The 23,109-nt window shown below is 47.8% G+C and overlaps 1 protein-coding gene across 14 annotated transcripts in view; it reads right to left on the minus strand.

Moving 5' to 3' along the window:
- The window catches only part of UBR4 (ubiquitin protein ligase E3 component n-recognin 4), a 134,137-nt gene that overhangs the window by 19,184 nt on the left and 91,844 nt on the right, over nt 1–23,109 (minus strand). For all 14 annotated transcript variants that reach the window (XM_073570313.1, XM_073570316.1, XM_073570312.1 and 11 more), the window contains 16 exons: nt 22,963–23,090; nt 22,719–22,848; nt 12,031–12,188; nt 11,789–11,898; nt 11,570–11,711; nt 10,981–11,062; nt 10,473–10,646; nt 10,186–10,307; nt 9,491–9,688; nt 9,312–9,392; nt 8,816–8,903; nt 8,604–8,731; nt 2,815–2,922; nt 2,465–2,584; nt 1,991–2,181; nt 1,615–1,788 (listed from right to left, as the gene is read on the minus strand). In XM_073570313.1, coding sequence (XP_073426414.1) covers nt 1,615–1,788; nt 1,991–2,181; nt 2,465–2,584; nt 2,815–2,922; nt 8,604–8,731; nt 8,816–8,903; nt 9,312–9,392; nt 9,491–9,688; nt 10,186–10,307; nt 10,473–10,646; nt 10,981–11,062; nt 11,570–11,711; nt 11,789–11,898; nt 12,031–12,188; nt 22,719–22,848; nt 22,963–23,090 — 2,134 coding nt within the window. The remainder of the gene's footprint in view (nt 1–1,614; nt 1,789–1,990; nt 2,182–2,464; nt 2,585–2,814; nt 2,923–8,603; nt 8,732–8,815; nt 8,904–9,311; nt 9,393–9,490; nt 9,689–10,185; nt 10,308–10,472; nt 10,647–10,980; nt 11,063–11,569; nt 11,712–11,788; nt 11,899–12,030; nt 12,189–22,718; nt 22,849–22,962; nt 23,091–23,109) is intronic.

Raw genomic sequence — 23,109 nt, forward strand, 5'->3', positions numbered from 1 at the left:
CTGCACGGTCATGACAGCTGTGCCGTGACAAGCCGTCCGGATCAGCCCGTCATACTCACGGAGGCGGCATAGAGCTGGAGCTGCGCTGGTCTTAAAGGTATATTGCTCAATCGATCCCCCTTTACACAGGAGGATGGAGAGGTTGCCACTTGCATAATTGGGCTGCAGGATGGGTCCGGGGGAGGAAACATGAAGGATAGCCTCCATTTGCCTCTGCTGCCGTTGGGAGACCGGAACCGGCAGGGACAGTCGCCATAAATGAGCCTCGGCATGACCCCTTCGTCGCAGGAGCGGGCACGGGGAGGTATACTCTGCGTTCTCGCTTGTTGATGCTTCAGGGGAGATCGGACCCCATAAAAAAAAGGTCCATTGCCCCCTTAACTATGTTAGTTAAAAAATAATCTACAGAAAAAATTCAAAAGGAAAATAAAAACGGTGGGGTCTGAAGCCAGACCCAAGTGCCTCCTACAGACACTAAGCAAGAACTGGGGAAATCTCAGCCAGCGAGAGGGTGTATACTGCAGAGGAGAAGTTAATTTTTCTGTGTTCACTTAGTGTCCACCTAGTGGTAAGCAGCATAACACCCATGGTCCATGGCCCTGTGTCCCCCAATGAGGCGTAGGAGAAAATAAAAAAAGTTATGGCTCTGGAAAGAAGGGGAGCGAAAAACGAAAAATTGCAAAAAGCTCCGGGAGTTAAGCTTAAAAACGCTAGTTAAAATGCATCCCATGCAATCCTATGGGATTCCGCAGTTGCTGTGCCAATGCTGCGGATTTTTCCGCTGCGGAATCGCATTGCGGAAAAATCCGCAGCATGTCCATTAATTTTGTAGAATCGTGGTGATTCCGCCACCTTAAGATTTGCATTGAAACGCTTACTTTACGCATGTCACTATGCCCACCATGCGTAAAGTGAGCGTTTCATGTGCGGATGGGTACCATATTTGTTAAAAATAGAATTAAAATAAAAAATAGGGATATACTTACCCTCTGTCGGACCCTGGAGTCTTCCCGGTCCTCAGCGACAAAATGACCTTTGCGACGTCGCGGTTGCGTGACGTCACAAAGGTCATTCTCGCAAAGCACACCTCGGAACGAAACGGACTGGGAGCACCGCTGAGGAGATCGGGGGCCGACAGAAGGTGAGTATATACATATTAATTTTTTTTAAACATTCTATCTTTTACTATTTTGCTGCATAAGCAGCACCAACCTGTCAACCACTTGTCCAAGCGATGCTTCAAATCGCTTGGAAAAGCGCTTGAATTCCGCAAGCTAAAAACGCTTGCATAACGCTTATATTTTGCGGGAAAATGCATGCGAATTCCGAATGTTTTACCCGCGGCAGGCAGTTGCAGAAATGCGGACAATTCCGCAGCATTTCTGCAACTTGAGCACATAGCCTAACTGGACACATTGAGGCCAGCTTTCAGCTGCGGGAAGTTTACAGTCTCGCCGAGACCACCGACCCATCCTGGAAAAAAACAAGACTGTGGCGTCCTGTTTGAACGCAGCAATGCGACCCCCATATTTATGAGCAGGGGCCGTAATGTCTGTGCCAGTGTCAACATGGTTGCTGATCCGAGGGAGGATGGGAGGGGGGGGGGGGTCTTACTTCTTCGCACTGGGGATGTGTTTCTTCATGTAGTCCAGGGCGTTCTGTGTGATCCCCTTCTGCAGGATGAGGTCTTTCAGCTGGTGGCCGTTGCTGTTATTCTTAATGCCGGCGGCGATCTTACAGAAACAGTCTAGGAACACCTTGTCATCGGTGCAATGCTCGTCATCGTACCTGGAAGAGAGGACGGGGTTACTCCCAGCACAGATCTAATGTGGGAAAAGGTTTGAAAAAAGACAGCACAAGGTTGATAACAGAACACTAGACTGTCTATAATCACATGTAAGAGAAAGTAAGCATAGGATAATTTTACAGGACAAGCCCCCCCCCCCCCCCGCCCCATAAGTGAGGACGGGGTCCAGACATCGAGGCTTACTTCTCAAAGGTGCAGTACGGCTTGAAGCGATCTACCAGTATCTGCATCTTCTCCATCTCTCCAAACGACAGGTACGGGATGATGCGCAACAGGCCCTGCAGCACGCTGGGGTTGGAGCGGACGAACGTGCTGTTGATCTGATCGAGCAGCATGACCAGCTGGTCCTTATCCCCGGTCAGTAGAAGGTTCCCCTGCGGAGAAGATGGAGGACATTACATACACCTGCTATAAAATAGTGTAAGTGCTGCCGTCACTACCGTCATACACCCCTTACACCACAAGAGGGCGCCAAGGTTGCCACAGTTCCACAGTCAGTGATGATAGTGCCCCCTAGTGGCTCCGCACCAGCACTACAAGGAAATCAATTCAGCAGTTCCCTTCCCCCAACGGATCAGACATTGATGGTATATCCTAATAATGCAAGAAACGTGGTAGGAAAGGCTGCTGGGGGGGGGTTACACCATGCAGCGTCACCTTGTCCTCACTCAGCGGCTCAGCATTGGACTCGTCCAGGATGATCTCCATGATACTCAGGACCTGTTCAGCTACAGCAGCCCCGCCGCTATCTTTGCTCTCCTGTTCTGCCACCAGCGCCTGAAGAAGAGACCAGATATGAGCCCCCAAAAGCAAGACCATGGTGGGTTGAGCAATGGTTCAGCTGCTCAGTCAGCTCTTTCCACACACAGGAGGGCACAATCCTTCTCTCCACCGACAGGAGAGGTCCACGGCCCCCCATACACAGAGTGAGGTCTGCCGAGCCGATCAATATCAGGATTGGCCGACATTAATTTCATGTTTATGGGGGGGCTATGTTCTGGACTTACCAAGTTCAGGGTCCCCAGCATCACATTCAGAGTGTTCATTTCGGGTTTCACTAGCTGCTGACGATTCACCTTCACCTTGACGCAGTAGCTGAAAAGCTTGAGAAGAACCTGCAGAGGACGACAACACATGTATAACGACATATAAGAGAAGTCCAATGAACATAACTGGTGGAAAAAGTCAACCAAAATTGTACAGAGTAGAAACACAATCTCAGAAAAAACTACCCAACTAGGACCGTATGTGACCAACTGCAATGATATAATCACAGTCAAAAGGCAATACAGTAATCAGGTCAACAATAAGATTAATTTTATTAGAATACAAGTATAAAAATGTATACAGACGGACAGATAAAAGATGGGGCTATAAGGTGGAACAAGTCATTCCAACCACACTACCAAGGCCCAGGACAAAACTGCAGGGAAACACGCATACAGAAAACATCATGCTAGTGCATATATATCTCACACATAGCTCCTCTACGAATAAATATAGCCACAGGTATAAGGTAACTATATCGAGCATCCGTAACAAGAGAGTCTGGCATAAAGCCATATAAAGTATCAGGCTAGTAGCGCAACATAATGGTTCACAAAATCAGGATGCAATTACCTTATGAGGAGCAGAATGGAACACCTTCCCCGACAGCCTTATCCGCCCCGACGCGCGTTTCAGCGTGCCTTTATCAAGGGGCATAAGGTCCAGGTTGTATGTATGGTCTATTAATAGTAACAGACCCGGAAATCACCATTGCAGCCGCGCGGCCCCCTGAGGACGTCACATCTGCCGGATCGCGCTCCAGCGGGCAGCCGAAAGCCAGAGTCACGTGGGGCCCCACGTGATCCAGAGCTCAGCGCACCGCCGAGCTGCAACCAGCCGACATGCTGAAAGCAGGGCGCACGCGCGCCGCAATGTGAGACAGGACGCACCATCTCAAGTGCTGGAGGCACCATCACAAGTGCTGGCAAAGAATGACAGGCGGAATAGTGCAAAAATGTACATAAACTGTACATAAACTGTGCAAAATGTGGCCAGATAAATAAATGCATATAATTACAGGGTATTAATAAATCCTTATTATTGGCAATTATAGATTCAGTAATATACACATAACGGCCACATTAACAACAGCAATGTAAATAAGGCTGACAATATAGTAGCAAGAGATTATTCTCACGGTGTAGTACATTATTAACATCATAAATCATCCCACAACGCAGTTCATGCTAATTACTGCCAAGCACCCTTTACAAAAATATAGGGATTAATACAGAAACCCCCCCTATACACATCCATATACAGTGGGGCAAAAAAGTATTTAGTCAGTCAGCAATAGTGCAAGTTCCACCACTTAAAAAGATGAGAGGCGTCTGTAATTTACATCATAGGTAGACCTCAACTATGGGAGACAAACTGAGAAAAAAAAATCCAGAAAATCACATTGTCTGTTTTTTTTTCATTTTATTTGCATATTATGGTGGAAAATAAGTATTTGGTCAGAAACAAGCAATCAAGATTTCTGGCTCTCACAGACCTGTAACTTCTTCTTTAAGAATCTCCTCTTTCCTCCACTCATTACCTGTAGTAATGGCACCTGTTTAAACTTGTTATCAGTATAAAAAGACACCTGTGCACACCCTCAAACAGTCTGACTCCAAACTCCACTATGGTGAAGACCAAAGAGCTGTCAAAGGACACCAGAAACAAAATTGTAGCCCTGCACCAGGCTGGGAAGACTGAATCTGCAATAGCCAACCAGCTTGGAGTGAAGAAATCAACTGTGGGAGCAATAATTAGAAAATGGAAGACATACAAGACCACTGATAATCTCCCTCAATCTGGTGCTCCACGCTAAATCCCACCCCGTGGGGTCAAAATGATCACAAGAACGGTGAGCAAAAATCCCAGAACCACGCGGGGGGACCTAGTGAATGAACTGCAGAGAGCTGGGACCAATGTAACAAGGCCTACCATAAGTAACACACTACGCCACCATGGACTCAGATCCTGCAGTGCCAGACGTGTCCCAGTGCTTAAGCCTGTACATGTCCGGGCCCGTCTGAAGTTTGCTAGAGAGCATTTGGATGATCCAGAGGAGTTTTGGGAGAATGTCCTATGGTCTGATGAAACCAAACTGGAACTGTTTGGTAGAAACACAACTTGTCGTGTTTGGAGGAAAAAGAATACTGAGTTGCATCCATCAAACACCATACCTACTGTAAAGCATGGTGGTGGAAACATCATGCTTTGGGGCTGTTTCTCGGCAAAGGGGCCAGGACGACTGATCCGGGTACATGAAAGAATGAATGGGGCCATGTATCGTGAGATTTTGAGTGCAAACCTCCTTCCATCAGCAAGGGCATTGAAGATGAAACGTGGCTGGGTCTTTCAACATGACAATGATCCAAAGCACACCGCCAGGGCAACGAAGGAGTGGCTTCGTAAGAAGCATTTCAAGGTCCTGGAGTGGCCTAGCCAGTCTCCAGATCTCAACCCTATAGAAAACCTTTGGAGGGAGTTGAAAGTCCGTGTTGCCAAGCGAAAAGCCAAAAACATCACTGCTCTAGAGGAGATCTGCATGGAGGAATGGGCCAACATACCAACAACAGTGTGTGGCAACCTTGTGAAGACTTACAGAAAACGTTTGACCTCTGTCATTGCCAACAAAGGATATATCACAAAGTATTGAGATTAAATTTTGTTTCTGACCAAATACTTATTTGCCACCATAATATGCAAATAAAATGAAAAAAAACAGACAATGTGATTTTCTGGATTTTTTTTTCTCAGTTTGTCTCCCATAGTTGAGGTCTACCTATGATGTAAATTACAGACGCCTCTCATCTTTTTAAGTGGTGGAACTTGCACTATTGCTGACTGACTAAATACTTTTTTGCCCCACTGTATATCATTTTATGGCCATTCAAGGTAATACATATAAGAAATATATCCATACATACAATTGTAAAACACATTAGAACGGTCCAATTGATCAAAATAATCACTATAATGAAAATATATTCATATATTGGACCATAACTAGATGTATTAACATATGTATTACAGACACATATGAAGAATAGCCAAAACTAGAATAGAACATTACAAATATACACTCACTGGCCACTTTATTAGGTACACCTGTCCAACTGTGTGTTAAGACTTAATTTCTAATCAGCCAATCACATGGCGGCAACTCAGTGCATTTAGGCATGTAGACATGGTCAAGACAATCTCCTGCAGTTCAAACCGAGCATCAGTATGGGGAAGAAAGGTGATTTGAGTGCCTTTGAACGTGGCATGATTGTTGGTGCCAGAAGGGCTGGTCTGAGTATTTCAGAAACTGCTGATCTACTGGGATTTTCACGCACAACCATCTCTAGGGTTTACAGAGAATGGTCCGAAAAAGAAAAAAAATCCAGTGAGCGGCAGTTCTGTGGCCGGAAATGCCTTGTTGATGCCAGAGGTCAGAGGAGAATGGGCATACTGGTTCGAGCTGATAGAAAGGCAACAGTGACTCAAATTGCCACCCGTTACAACCAAGGTAGGCAGAAGAGCATCTCTGAACGCACAGTGCGTCGAACTTTGAGGCAGATGGGCTACAGCAGCAGAAGACCACACTGGGTACCACTCCTCTCAGCTAAGAACAGGAAACTGAGGCTACAATTTGCACAAGCTCATCGAAATTGGACAGTAGAAGATTGGAAAAACGTTGCCTGGTCTGATGAGTCTCGATTTCTGCTGCGACATTCGGATGGTAGGGTCAGAATTTGGCGTAAACAACATGAAAGCATGGATCCATCCTGCCTTGTATCAATGGTTCAGGCTGGTGGTGGTGGTGTCATGGTGTGGGGAATTTTTTCTTGGCACTCTTTGGGCCCCTTGGTACCAATTGAGCATCGTTGCAACGCCACAGCCTACCTGAGTATTGTTGCTGACCATGTCCATCCCTTTATGACCACAATGTACCCAACATCTGATGGCTACTTTCAGCAGGATAATGCGCCATGTCATAAAGCTCGAATCATCTCAGATTGGTTTCTTGAACATGACAATGAGTTCACTGTACTCAAATGGCCTCCTCAGTCACCAGATCTCAATCCAATAGAGCATCTTTGGGATGTGGTGGAACGGGAGATTCGCATCAGGGATGTGCAGCCGACAAATCTGCGCCAACTGTGTGATGCCATCATGTCAATATGGTCCAAAATCTCTGAGGAATGCTTCCAGCACCTTGTTGAATCTCTGCCACGAAGAATTGAGGCAGTTCTGAAGGCAAAAGGGGGTCCAACCCCTTACTAGCATGGTGTACCTAATAAAGTGGCCAGTGAGTGTATATATTTTATCAATACATGGTCGGAATACGCATATATCTAAAGAAACACATACATACAAGTATGTCAATAAAGCGGCATACAATGCCCTAAACCATAACCCAAGACATGTTCTCTAATATGAACTTTTAATTGTCTGGTCGTCATCCCATATCAGCCCACAAGGGCAGGTGGCAAAATAGATGTGGGCCTTGTGGGTTAATATACGTTGGGATGACGACCAGACAATTAAAAGTTCGTATTAGAGAACGTGTCTTGGGTATCCAGGCGGCCAGCGGAAATGATGAGACAACCACCCTCAAAACAATCCCCAAACACAATTCCATAAATGTGATGGTACCCTTCTAAGAGTTCGGGGTATTGATATTTTGGATATAAATATTAGGGGAGGCAAGCTGTCTAAGCGCCTTGGCCAGTTGGAAAGTCGGTGGATTTGGACCCTCGATACTGTTCAGCCACTGGGATTAAATGAAAACCTCAGCTTTTCATCGTTTCTGTAGTCGCTAGCTATTGTTGTGCTATTCCTCCGCATAAACCGTTTGTATTTGGTTTTAATATTTCTTCTTTTATATGTGTATATTACTGCATCTATAATTGCCAATAATAAGGATTTATTAATACCCTGTAATTATATGCATTTATTTATCTGGCCACATTTTGCACAATTTATGTATAGTTTATGTACATTTTTGCACTATTCCAGCTATCATTCTTTGCCAGCACTTGTGATGGTGCGTCCTGTCTCACATTGCGGCGCACGTGCGACCTGCTTTCAGCATGTCGGCTGGTTGCAGTTCGGCGGTGCGCTGAGCTCTGGATCACGTGGGGCTCCACGTGAATCTGGCTTTCGGCTGCCCGCTGGAGCGCGATCCGGCGGATGTGACGTCATCAGGGGGCCGCGCGGCAGCAATGGTGATTTCCGGGTCTGTTACTGTTAATAGACCATACATACAACCTGGACCTTATGCCCCTTGATAAAGGCGCGCCGAAACGTGCGTCGGGGCGGATAAGGCTGTCGGGGAAGGTGTTCCATTCTGCTCCTCATAAGGTAATTGCATCCTGATTTTGTGAACCATTATGTTGCGCTACTAGCCTGATACTTTATATGGCTTTATGCCAGACTCTGTTATGGATGCTCGATATAGTTACCTTATACCTGTGGCTATATTTATTCGTAGAGGAGCTATGTGTGAGATATATAGGCGCTATCATGATGCTTTCTGTATGCCTGTTTCCCTGCAGTTTTGTCCTGGGCCTTGGTAGTGTGGTTGGAATGACTTGTTCCACCTTATAGCCCCATCTTTTATCAGTCCTTCTGTATACGTTTTTATACTTGTATTCTAATAAAATTAATCTTATTGTTGACCTGATGACTGTATTGCCTTTTGACTGTGATGTATAACGACATCTAAAGAACGACAAGCACCAGATCAAAACCAATGGCCCCGACTCACCGTAAGAAGATGGCGACCCTGCTTGAAGTCCTTGATACCGGCCAGACGATTCAACATGCACTCCAGTCCTCCACACTGCGCCATCACTCCCGCCATCTTGTACACTTCCTCCTCATCCTCTTCCTCATCTAATAAATGCACAAGAAATAACAGTGGGAAAAACGCTAACTGGTGTATAAACCCTTCCCTAACCGTCCCCCTATAAAGATCACCTGTGGTGGAGTCCAAAGACTCGATGAATTCTTCTGTTGCGTCCCCCAGAAGACCCCTCATTCTATAAATTATTCTCATTGGTTCTCCCTGAAACAAAAGCACACAAGTCTGTATCTGTCAGGGCATGTTGGGAGTTATAGTTTTGCTATAGATGGAGAACGGCAGGTTAAGGGGAATACAAAATGCTGCACAATCACAGAAAATCTCTCATAGATGAACAGTGCAGCCGAGGAAGCAATAGCGAGGACCTTCAAGATTACGAAGACATGGAGATGCCTTTTTACAGACCGTGTGCTATTACAGCTCAACCCCATGTTCTGCAAAGGAGCTTAGCTGCAATACCAGACAAAGCTCCCAGCAAATATGGACAACCAAAAAGACGCAAACAAAAAAACAAAGAAAAAAACAAAATCGAAGGGTAATAGGACTGCAATAAAACCTAACAACATCCTGATATAATGGACAAATGCTCATACAGAGGAGAACGAGACACACCTCATTAGTTGGACACCATACTTTCTTGTACACCTCGGCCACCGGCAGGTCCAGGCTGATGATTTTGTTATTAACCAGAAGCTGGAATGAGACGCAGTCATTAATGATATGGCTGAACGCTCCTACACCCACCACTCCAGCTCTCCAACAATCTACATATAATACTGCTGACGTCTCACCTCCATCCCGCTGTCGTCTTCCAGCAGGGCAACGAGGTCGCAGTCCTGGCAGATCTTATTCTTGATGTCTCTCATGAGAGGGCCGATTCCTGGCTCGTTGCTGCTGTACGGGTTTCCAGGCATTCGGCCCTGGAGGAAATCTTCTTGCTGGGGGTCTTTTTCAAGGGTCACAAAGAACTCTGTGACTTCATTCTCCTCCTGATGAAAGGACAATGTAAGATAACCACAAGTATGACGTGACGCTATTGTAACACTCAGGAGCAGAATAATAACGGCAGGGCCAAAATTTCGCTCGTTATGCTAAGGATTCACCTAACCCACGAGCACCGCTCCAATACCACTGACAATATATGAGCAGTCAATCTAAATCTGTGGGACAGAGAATTCTGAAAAAATCATAGACCTGGACTGAATATAAACTTGTACCTTCAGTAACTGGAAAGGAATGCATGGGCAACCATATAATTGCGGTCATGGCCACATTGTTAATCTGTCACCACACCCCGGGAGAACAGCCTCTTACATACCGGCATCCCTGACTCCCCCCTTTGATTAGCCGGCCTGGCGTGACATCATTGCTACACGACGTCGTGCCAATCCAGCTAATCAGAAGAAAAGCTGCGAATGTCGGTAACTAGGAGGCCCTCATGACTTAATTTCAGAGGACATATTACCAACTAGATACCACCACTCACCGGGTATATGATGCTGCAGAGCCGCTCAAATATAAACACGGGAGTTCGGTAATCGTCCAGACTGTACCGCTTGGCCGTCTCGATGCACACCGCCATGAAGGCCTTGGTTTCTGACTCCGTTCCTGTAAAAAGAACAAGTTGCTTTAGGTAAATGGGAACGGTGTACCCGAACATTCACAGAAGCTTCACACTGGGTGAATGGCGACAATCTACAGGTGTCAAATAATGAACCTGCAAAACTAGTCACAGCGATGTCCAAGCGTACACCTAATAAGATGAGCGGTTACCAGTCGTCATGTCCTCCAGCATCTCTAGTAACATGTCCTGGGTCTCATCTATCAGCTTGGTTCTCTGCACCACCAGCTTTCGGAGGCAGAGGTAACCATTGAGCACGGTGCCCACCAGGCGGCTCTTGAAGTGACGCTTGATTGATTCCACTTCCACAAAGGAAGAGAGGAGACCTGAGGATTGGGAGATGCGAGGGGTCAAAGATCAGATTATATAATTAAATACAAGGGCCAGAAATAAAGCTCACCCAATGTATGACAAAGGGGATCACTACCCACAGTGGGCAGCACCAGGCATATAATGGTAGACAGGGCACTGGTTGTACTGGGATAAAGCTGGACGCCTGCAGAGATCAGCAATGAACAGATCTTAGCGGTGACTGCCCTGAAATCAGCTGGTCACTCTGTAAAGATCCTGTATGCTGCCTCTCGCAGGACACCAGGAGTATAAAACAACAAAGCGGTCCTCTGGATATTGAGATTGCGGCAGGATGAGACGAGGTCCTACCTGTCAGGCTCTTCAGAGCGTATCCCTGCTGCAGATCTGTGCTGAGAGTCGCCTCTTCTAACGCCAGCAGGCGGGCGATTTCCTAAAGGAGATTCAAAACAAGCTAAGACTCCTCGGCATCTCGACTTCAAGGGTAAACTTCTAAAAAGTCTGAAAGTGAAGGACTGAAAGAAAATGTGCCGTTTCTGTCTCAAGGAGTTATCCACTACCTGCAGTAACGCCCCACAGAAAACAAAATACTTACACTGCCCTCCCGGTTTGGGACTGTTTCAGCAATTTCAAGGAGAGCATTGATTGTCGCTCAAGTGACATTATCCTGTAGGAGCGGTTAAGGCGCTCGCACTTCCCTTGGTCAAAACTCAGACATCCGGTGGAAGTGAGAGCACTGAACCCTTCAGCTGCCATTGACTGGCTGCAGCATTCACTGACAAAGTCATGCAAGCACCGGCAGACCCGGCGTAGACATAGCTGGAATGGAAGGTATGTGTAGGGATTTTTTTTATTCTATAGGGCACTACTGTATATAACTAAGGGCTGTCCAGATAGCAGGGACGCCTCGTGTAACAATACACTTCGGCCAGTCTGTTACCTTTGTGATAAGATTTCCAACATACGGTAGCACGCCCCGCGCTGCCAGATAGATCTTCCAGTGAGCGGGCTTGATAAGATTCTGATACAAGGCGAGGTACTCCGCCGCACATTCCCCAGCAACACTCAGCTCATCTAAATAGCTACGGGAAGGAAACCACACGTCAAGGCAGAGACCCCTCAGATAAGACACCCTGAGCGTATACCCCATACCACCCACCTGGTGAGAAGATCCAGGACCTGCTGCTTGCGGCTGGGAATGGTGGCCAAGGCCTCAACGATAGTGCACGCTGCCTGGCGAGCGGCTTGTGTGGCGGGGGTGAACAACACCTGCGAGCGCAAAGACAGAGGCTGAAGACCAAATATTGAAAGGTGCAATTCAGAATTGATGGGCGAGCGGTGCTGCCGACAGCAGGAGTGTGGGAGCACACCCTAGCCTGCCCCTCACCTGTTGCCCCTTACCTGTCGCAGCCAGTTGTTATGTCCCAGTTTCAGATCGAGTGGGGTCGTCCTCTTGCCTTTCTTGCTCATGAATTGCTTCCACTTCCATACATACTTCTCTTGCAGGTACATCTGCCGCAGCTCGACTTTGCTTGGCGAGTTCCCACTGTTGTCTATACCTAATGTTAAAAGAATGGGGAAGAAGAGGAAAAAAAAAAGTGAAAAAATAAAAATCAATGATCGGGGTGGTGGTGTCCGTATGAGGAGCTGAGCGGTAAGCAGGCAGCGCTATCTCCGTGCTTCCACGGACTAACAGTGGATCACAGCAGCATAAGAAGGCGGGGGGAAACCCTCTCCAAACGCACACCGCGGCCTCAGGCACACTCCGGTCCGGTGATGGGGAGCAGCGCCAGGCAAGATCACGGTCTTTGTACCAGCGCCCGGGAAAATCACAGCACTCACCATGCGGCCACCGATGGTGTGGAGCGCTCTGGGGGTCTGATCTCCTAACACCGGGTCAGATCTCACCGGAGAGGAGCATCAGCGGAATGGAACAGGCACAGGGGGAGACGAACAGATTACCATGCAGGAGCCCAGAGAAATCATCAGGCAGCAAATCGCAAGTATATGCACCTGACACATGGCACAGCTCCACTTCCATCACAGAGGCCACACTAAAGTCCCTGCTAGGAGATCGACGAAAGCAGGCTATACATAGCGACATCACCTCAGCCTTCACTGCACTACAGAAAGACATTGTGCACGTAGGGGACAGAACAGCCCATATTGAGGAGAAGCTGGAGGAGTTCAACACAGCCCACAACCAATTACTAGATGCTCACAATGAGGCAGATGAGGAGATCATCGCTCCAAAACTGCAGCTGGCGGACCTGGAGAACCGCTCCAGGCGCAACAATCTGCTCTTCAGGGGGATACCAGAGAGCGTTGCTGCGGACGCATTGAAGGAGCTCCGAACTGATTTTTTTACCGCACTATTCCCCGAGGCGGAACAGCGAGACCTCATAATAGAGCGCACAGAATCCCCAAACCCAGAAGTGCCCCCGCCTCTACGCCCAGGGATGTAATTGCCCGACTTCACTTTTACCACTTGAAAGAAGCCATCAGTATAGCAGCAGCAAGCGGACCGGAGCTCCCGGAGAGATTCAAAAGCATCCTGGTGTTCACAGACCTCTCCACCGTCACCCTGAACAGAAGGCGGGAATTTTCCACAGCTACAAAGATCCTGCGGGACAACAGGATCGTGCACAAGTGGGGATACCCGGTGAAGCTGATCATCACCAAGAATGGAACCACACAGGTCCTGACTCCTCCCCCCCCGAGGCGCCATGACTCTGCTACAGAAGTGGTTTCTGGCAAATGTGGACAAGGATACCAGCTCCCCATTATAGAAGAGGACGCCGCCCACATTGAGGAAAGAGTGGATATGAGCAAGAAAGCAGAAGAAAAAAAACTTTTTCCACCATGGTCTGCGGAGGCATGAGAGGAGAATTTTCGTTTCCCTCAATACCACCCACTATATACTGGAGAGCGGAGCATATCCAGGAGGTTCACTTAGAACCAAACTATTTTTGAAACTTACAGTTTTTTACAAATGTGGTTTTTGTTATTCCTCCATTTTTCCTTAATTGTCTAGTAGTGACAGATTTTATCTGTAATTTGTATATGGTTCTTCACATTTCCAGCACTAATGTAAAAGGACTGAATAGTCCATTCAAAAGATCCCTTCTATGGAAAGAGGCGCAATCCCTAAAAGCCGACGTACTATGTGTTCAGGAAACCCACCTAAATAGCATGGACACCCCCAGACTGCAGAATGGGAACTTCCCATGCAATTCATAAAAGAGGGGAGTAGTAATTGCGATAAAGAACACAGTCGACTTCCAGCTAATCACCAGCGTAGTGGATGACGAGGGCAGGTACATTATCCTAGTCTGCACCATAAATAACAAAACCTACACAATTTTCTCCATTTACACCCCAAACGCCAAGCAGATTCTATTTCTTAAACACACCCTGGCGGTAGTAGCAAAGGTTAAAAAAGGCGCCGTTTTAGTCTGCGGGGACTTTAATATCACCCCTTGTCCCAACATTGACAAATCGATACACTCTCAAAAGAAAGAAAATACCCGCTGACTCTCTCAGACCCTCCTAGCGGAAGAACTCTGATGTCTGGCGGGTTCTGCAGCCTCTGAACGGGATTACACCTTCTACTCACACTCACATAGAGGTTACTCCAGAATTGACCTAATGGTCACAGATAAATGGTTGGTACAGAATATCCAAACGGCCATGATAGGGAACATCACCTGGTCAGAGCACGCCCCGTCTCCTGCCAAATCATAGAGGGATATAAATACCTGACATTCCCCATGGAGGGTAAATAATTATTTAATCACATCCTATAAAAATAGGCCCCGTTACAGGAAGCATTATTAATATATTTCACAATTAATAACACCAGATTTTTCAACAGTATTGTGTGCGCACAAGGCCTACATCCAACAAGCATCCAGGTTCTTTGAGCAGCGTTGGAAGAAAACACGCCTGCCAGATGACTTCACTGCTTTCAAACAAGCTACACTTGCCTTCAAATCAGCCCTCACCTCTGCTAAACAGACCTATTTCACAAACCTTGTATCTTCATTATCCCACAACCCCAAACAACTGCTCAGCACATTTAATTCTCTCCTCTGCCCACCACTGCCACCTCCAACTCCACTAATTTCTGCTGAGGACTTTGCCACCTACTTCAAAAACAAGATCGACCAAACAAGGCAAACCTTTACTGTTCCAACACCCCAACCACTCCACATACCAGACCTCTGCCCTTCCCTAATAACCTCCCTCTCCAACATCACTGAAGGAGCGCCTACTCATCTCCTTTCCAAATCACACCTCACCACCTGTGCACTTGACCCCATCCCTTCCCACCTGCTCCCCAACCTCACTAACATGATCATTCCAGCTCTAACCCATCTCTTCAACCTATCCCTATCTTCTGGTACATTCCCCTCTGCCTTCAAACATGCCACCATAACAACCATCCTCAAAAAAAAAAAATCAATCCTTGACCCAACTGCTATGCCCAGCTATCGCCCTATATTACTGCTCCCGTTTTCTTCCAAACACCTTGAACAGCATGTCCACACGCTCAACTTTCCTCCCACCTTCCGCCCCCACCATGCCACTGAAACTGCCCTGACCAAAATTACTAATGACTTACTCACAGCCAAAGCTAACAGACAGTTCTCCATCCTCCTCCTTCTCGACCTGTCCTCTGCCTTCGACACAGTCGACCACTGCCTACTGCTACAAATTCTTTCTTCCCTTGGCATCAAAGACCTTGCCCTGTCCTGGATTGCCTCATACCTTTCTGACCGCACATTCAGCGTTTCCCACTCCCACACTACCTCCTCATCCCGCCCTCTATCTGTTGGAGTCCCCCAAGGCTCTGTCCTGGGGCCCCTACTTATTCCCATCTATACTCTTGGCCTAGGACAACTCAAACTCCCATGGCTTCCAGTACCACCTGTATGCAGACGACACTCAGATCCACCTCTCTGCTGTCCAGAATCCCAGAGTGTATCAGCCATATCCTCCTTTTTCACCTCTCGCTTCCTAAAACTCAATGTAGACAAAACTAAACTCATTATCTTTCCTCCATCTCACGTATTTTCCTTACCTGATCCATCTATTACGGTAAACGGCATCACGCTCTCTCCCACACCTGAAATCCGCTGTCTCGGAATAACTCTCGACTCTGCCCTGTCCTTCAAACCACACGTCCAAACTCTTGCCACCTCCTGTCGCCTTCAACTCAAAAATATTTCCAGAATTCGTCCCTTCCTCAGCCCTCAATCTACTAAAACGCTTGTACATGCCCTCATTATCTCCCGCCTTGACTACTGCAACACTCTCCTCTGTGGCCTCCCTGCTAACTCTCTTGCACCACTCCAGTCTGTCCTCAACTCTGCTGCCCGACTAATCCACCTCTCTCCTCGCTACTCCCCTGTCTCTTCCCTCTGCAAATCCCTCCACTGGCTCCCAATTTCCCAACACATCCAGTTCAAACTACTAACACTGACCTACAAAGCCATCCACAACCTATCCCCTCCCTATATCTCTGAACTAATCTCCCAATATCTTCCCTCACGTAATCTTCGATCCTCCCAAGACCTCCTACTCTCCTCCACACTTATTCGTTCCTCACACAACCGCCTCCAAGATTTCTCCCGAATATCCCCTATCCTCTGGAATTCCATGCCTCAACACGTCCAATTATCCACCCTCGGATCCTTCAAACGGAACCTGAAAACCCATCTTTTCAGGAAAGCTTACAGCCTGCAATAACCATTCTGCCGCCTCACCACCACCAGAGCTGCTGCACCCCCGACCTTCTGTCTCTTCCCCACTATCCCATAGAATGTAAGTCTGCAAGGACAGGGTCCTCTCCCCTCTGTACCAGTCTGTCATTGTAAATTTGTTTACTGTTAACGATATCTATAACTTTGTATGTAACCCCCCTTCTCATGTATAGCACCATGAAATTAATGGCGCTCTATAAATAATAATAATAATCTGCTCCAAATAGCGTACAAAAATAAAAAAGCAAGACTACGCCAAATAGAGGAAATTAATGAAAATATAACTGCACTAGAAGAGATGCACAAACCTAATTCTCCAAAAATTACAGAAGCTACGGTATGAATTATACCAACTGCTCTAACACAAATACGAGCACAGTCTACGGAAAAGTAAAGCCAAATATTACTGGCAGGGAAGCAAAGCGGGCAAAATACTAGCCAACAAAATCAAAGCCAAAATGACCAAACTAAGGTTATCCCACATACAGGACGTCCAAAAAACATAATATATAACATTAAGGAAATCGTCAATACCTTCTCAAATTATTATTCTTCCCTCTATAACCTACAGGAAAATACTGCAATACCACAACCCACCCCCAACTGATAAATCAGTTCTTGGAGAACATACAACTCCATAAAATACCAGAAGAAGCATTACATATACTAAACCAACCAATATCCCAAGCAGAAATACAGCAATTAGAGGAACGAAAGACAAAAAGTCACCCGGCCCTAACTGACAAACGAGCGAATACGTCATAACATTTCAAGACATACTAATCTCTCACATGATGGCAAAAATTTTATGAAAACCGGGAAAATTCCAAAAGAGATGATTCAGGCAACAATTATACCCCTCCCCAAACCAGGGAAAACACCTGATCGAACCCCTCTATATTCTAACCCGTCAGCGGCAGTTCTCATTTCAGGAATGATGTCAGACACATTTAATATTACTAATGGAACGAGGCATGGGTGCCCACTCTCTCTGCTAATATTCGCGCTAGTAATCGAACCCTTAGCTGAAAAAACAGGATTTTGGTTGCCTACCATAAAATATGGGGAGGGAATGGCAGACACTACGCTCAGGTTGGAGAACTCACCACTGCCGCCTGCAAGAACCTTCTGCCTAGGCTGGTGTCCACCGAAGCGTAGGTATTGATCTTATAAAATTCTGCGAAGGTGTGGATGGAAGACCAGGTTGCCACTTTGCAAAGCTGTAGGACGATTGCCCTATGGTGTACCGGCCCAGGAGGCGCCTACTGCCTGGGTAGAGTGAGCCTTAATCCCAGGGGGAGGCACTCTGTTCTTGACCCGGTAAGCCTCCAAAATTGCAGTTCTGATCCAGCGAGCAATCGTAGCCTTGGAGGCCGGTAGGCCTCTACGCGTACTATCTGGAATGACGAAAAGAGAGCGTTCCTAGTCAGATAGACCCTCACCGCCTTGACCAGGTCCAGCTTTTTCAATGAACGCTCCAGATTCGGAGCAGTACAAAAAGAAGGGAGAACAATGTCCTCATTTAGGTGAAAAGCGGACACCACCTTGGGCAGGAAGGCGGGGGCCGCAAAACCACCTTAGCCTGGTGAAGGACCAAGAAGGGCGACAAGAAAGGGCCACCAACTCCAAGAGGCGCCTGATGGAGGTGGCATAGGTGGTTTCCTTCATTGGATACTGCCCTTCCCGTAGTTATTCCTTCCCGGGGAAAGACCTGGCTAGTCATTGCTTGCGTTGAGAAACATGTGATGGTGTCTCCGCGGCTTGTGTTTTGCATGTTTTTACATATTTCCCATAAGGGATGGGGGCATTGCTCTAGAATCACCGCGTTGAGAAACATGTGATGGTGTCTCCGCAGTGTTGGATGTTGATTTCCACGAGTTCATTCATCCTCATTTTTCACAGTCTTCAACTAGGCATTGCTCCTACTGGCCAGTTTCCTACTCCACACTGATGAGGGGCAATACCCTGAACCAGCTGTCTGTAGATGGATACCATGTTTTGGCATAGGTGGTTTCCTTCATTGGATACTGCCCTTCCCGTAGTTATTCCTTCCCGGGGAAAGACCTGGCTAGTCATTGCTTGCGTTGAGAAACATGTGATGGTGTCTCCGCGGCTTGTGTTTTGCATGTTTTCACATATTTCCCATAAGGGATGGGGGCATTGCTCTAGAATCACCGCGTTGAGAAACATGTGATGGTGTCTCCGCAGTGTTGGATGTTGATTTCCATGAGTTCATTCATCCTCATTTTTCACAGTCTTCAACTAGGCATTGCTCCTACTGGCCAGTTTCCTACTCCACACTGATGAGGGGCAATACCCCGAAACAGCTGTCTGTGGATACCATGTTTTGGCATAGGTGGTTTCCTTCATTGGATACTGCCCTTCCCGTAGTTATTCCTTCCCGGGGAAAGACCTGGCTAGTCATTGCTTGCGTTGAGAAACATGTGATGGTGTCTCCGCGGCTTGTGTTTTGCATGTTTTTACATATTTCCCATAAGGGATGGGGGCATTGCTCTAGAATCACCGCATTGAGAAACATGTGATGGTGTCTCCGCAGTGTTGGATGTTGATCTCCATGAGTTCATTCATCCTCATTTTTCACATGATGGAGGTGATGGCCACGAGAAATGCCACCTTCCAGGGCAGAAAGGACAGGGAAACCTCTCTGAGAGGTTCAAAGGGAGAACCCCTCAGGGCCTCCAGGACTAAATTGAGGTCCCAGGGGTCCACGGGAGTTTGGTACAGAGAAGCCGCATGCAATACCCCTTGAAGAAAGGTTTTAATCTGAGAGCGGGAGGATAAACTCTTCTGGAGGAGACTGGAAAGCGCTGATACCTGACCCTTTAGCAAACTAAGGGCAAGACCAGCGTCCAGTCCCGCCTGGAGAAACGCCAAAATAGAAGCAAGAGAAAAGGACAAAAGAGGGATATGATTGGACTCACACAAGCTGAAATAAGCCTTCCAGGTTCGATAATAGACCCTGGAAGAAGACTGCTTTCTAGCCCGGATCATAGTGTGAATCACCCGATCTGAAAATCTGGACGCTCTCAGTACCGCGGCTTCAACAGCCAAGTCATTAAACTAAACAGAAAATTCTGGTGACAGATCGGTCCTTGGGACAGCAGATCCGGTCTGTCTGGGAGCCTCCAGTGAGCATCCGCGAGAAGATTGACGATCTCGCGAATCAAGACCTCCTGGACCAATCCGGTGCGATCAGTATGGCTGGCACCCCCTCCGCCTTGATCTTTTTCAATAGTCTGGGAAGAAGGGGAAGGGGAGGAAACAGATAAGGAAACACGAACTGTGACCAGGGAATGGCCAGAGCATTGGCGCCCACCGTAAGAGGATCACGGGACTTGAAGACGAACCGTGGAACCTTCCCTGTTCAGCCAGAACGCCATGAGGTCCACAGCCGGAGTCCCTCATCGAAGGCAAATCTGATGGAAGACCTCCTGATGCAGGGACCACTTCTGCCGCAAAAACCTTGCAGCTGAGAAAGTTGGCGGCCCAGTTGTCCATGCCGGGGATATGCACTGCGGATATCGCTGGAAACGACACCTCTGCCCAAAGCAGGATCTTGGATACCTCGGCCATCGCCAAGGAACTCAGAGTCCCTCCCTAGTGATTGAGGTATGCCACCGCCGTGGCTCTGTCTGTCTGAACCCGGATTGGCAGACCCCTGAGAAGCCTCTCACTGTGAAGGAGGGACTGAAGGATGGCGCTTATTTCAAGGACGTTGATCTGCAGAGAAGATTCCTGTGCGGACCAACGTCCCTGGACAGTCAGATGACTAAATACCGCACCCCAGGCGAGAATGCTGGCATCAGTCGTCTCCACCTGCCAGAGAACGGGCAGGAAGGACCGGCCCTGGAAGATGAGGGAGGATGCCAGCCACCAATTGAGAGACCGTTTGACTAGGAAAGAGCCCAATCGGACGATCCAGTGTGAGAACAGACCTGTCCCACTGCGAAAGGATGGCTTGCTGAAATGGTCTTGAATGGAATTGGGCAAAGGGGATCGCTTCCAACACTGCCACCATCCTCCCTACGACCTTCATGTCTGAGTGGAAGGAAGGAAGCTGAGGGCCTTGTAGAGAGCAAACTCCCTGCTGCTGGAGTATTGCCCTCTTCTCTTTGGGGAGAAAAACCCTCGTCTGACGGGTGTCGAATAGCATGCCTAGAAAAAATGAGGCGCTGAGTTGGAACAAGGCAGGACTTCCTCCTGTTGACAAGCCACCCGAAAAGGGAAAGGGTGTCGAGAACGTTGGCCAGGTTTTCCTGAGCCTGAGAGGATGGAGCCTTGATGAGGATGTTGTCGAAGTACGGGATGAGCACTAGACCTCTGATCCTCAAAATGGCCATCAACGCTGCCATGCTAGTCTTGCTTGCCCGATCGCGCAACCCATGCACCATCGGAGCGGACGCCCTAGTTCTGCCATGGCGATCGGGCAAGCAAGACTAGCAAGGCACCTCTCATACAGAGCGAAAGGCGCCAAAGACGTGGGCAGCACTATGTAAATTGCGGCCAAGTAGGCCGAAAAGCCGGGGACTACATTTTTGAGCCTATACGCAGCGAGCGCCGGGTCCCCATATCTCCAGTCCGGTGCTCGCACCGGCTGCGCTGTCCAGGAGATTCAGATCGCACCTCCCGGGCGATGTAGCAGAGCCGGAGGAGTTCTTAAAGGGGGTATACCTCAATCGATCCTTCCTATGGGCAGGGGGATGGAGAGGCCATGGGGCTGATTCAGGGCATCCCCGAAAGCGCTTCCAAAGTCTTCTCCTGCACTCCGTGCGCTTGCCCTAGTATCCATGCGGGGAGACCGGGACCATAAAGGAACCATTGCCCAGAAGAATCAGGTATGCCCCAGTCGTCGCAGGAAAGAGTACGGAGAGATATACTCCGCGTGCTCGCCTGTTGTTGGTTCGGGGGGAGTGGGCAGTTGAAAGGAACCGCCTTCACTCCGTTAATTAAAAAATGAAAATTTACAGAAAATTCAAAAATGAAAATAAAAACGGTGGGGTCTGAAGCCAGACTCAAGTGCCTCTTACAGACAATAAGCAAGAACTGGGGCATTCCAGCCAGCGAGAGGGTGTATACTGCAGGGGAGGAGTTAACTTTTTTTCTGTTTTCACTTTGTGTCCTCCTAGTGGCAAGTAGCACAACACCCACTGTCTGTGTCCTCCAATGAGGCGTAGGAGAAAACCTCCCTTGCACTGACATGTGTAAGAACTGCACTGGGTTCACACACGGCATAAAATACTACACCCAAATCCTCACGTAGTACATGTGCACACAGGCGTGAAGTAAATAGAAGGATTTTTGGTACTCACCGTAAAATATCTTTCTTGGAGCCTTCATTGGGGACACAGGTCACCTTCCTTCTCTATTGTCCTTCCTTCTCTATGTCCCTCTCCGGTCCCTCCACAAGTTAGATCTGGTCAAAGCTATCCGAGTATATCTTTCAAGGACTGCTCCCTTTCGCCTCTCTGATGCCCTATTCGACCATCTCTGAAGGGCGTCGTAAGGGACTCCCAGCCTCCAGGTTCACTATTGCCCCTTTTGTTTTGTTCAGCAATATTGGAGGCATACCTCGTTCAGGACTAACAACTTCCTCCAAGGATAAAGGCCCACTCCACCTGGGCAGTGGGAACTGCCTGGGCAGTTTGTCACCAGGCTTCGGCTTAACAGATTGTTAGCTGCGACCTGGTCTTCATTATACACCTTCACAGTTTTAGAAGTTTCATACCCATGTCTAGTCTGATGCAGACCTGGGAAGGAAGGTGTTTCAGGTGGCGGGTTATGCACCAGCCGACCTAGGTTTTTTATTTCTTTGATTGTTTTCTGTTTTTCACCCTTGGGTACTGCATTGGGACGTCCCATGGTAACCTGTGTCCCCCAAGTTAGAATGAAGGATTTTTGGTACTCACCGTAAAATCTCTTTCTTGGAGCCTTCATTGGGGGACACAGCACCTTCCCTGTTTGTACTGTCTTTGGGCTTACGTGCCTTTTGTTGCTGAGTTGGTACATGTGTCGAGTTTTTGGTTGCTTCTCCTAATGCTTTAACATTAACTGAGGTACTTGGTTCCTGACAGTGGGTGTATACTACTGGGGAGGAGCTATTTCCTTTTTTTTTATTACCTAGTGTCAGCCTCCTAGCGACAGCAGTATACACCCATGGTAACCTGTGTCCCCCAATGAAGCGATAAAGAAATCTGCAATTTCACAATTGATTTTGTAAAACCAAATCCATTGTAGATTTTAAACTTTTACACCATGGATAAAAGCGGACACGCTGCATGTGAATCTGGCCATACAGCGTCTCACCTCGGGCAGGGAGACACTTCTTCCAGGCCTCGTACGAGGCCTTGTGATCCCTCTTTAGCCAGAGCTGGGCCTGAGCGTGGATTTCGTTGCTGTATGGTTTCACTGTGGTTAATCCCTCCATAGGAACGTCCTGGAGCAAAGACACACAAGACACAGAGATCATTATATGTGTCTGTATCTGGAGAACCTGATATTATAACGGGGCGCTAGAAGGAGCGGAGACGAGCACAGGAGTCGGACTTGCCTTGTTCTTCTTGCTGGTTGGCGTTGGGGGCTTAATGAGCTTCTGCAGGATTCTCAGACACATTAATGTGATGTTCTCCACCACCACCGGGGTTTTGATGTTCACAGCCATCAGGAAGAGACTGAGCGCTGCAAGAGACGGAGCCGG

The sequence above is a fragment of the Dendrobates tinctorius genome, unplaced genomic scaffold (genome assembly GCF_039654945.1).
Source record: "Dendrobates tinctorius isolate UK_male_01 unplaced genomic scaffold, ASM3965494v1 ptg000028l, whole genome shotgun sequence".
NCBI lineage: Eukaryota > Metazoa > Chordata > Amphibia > Anura > Dendrobatidae > Dendrobates > Dendrobates tinctorius.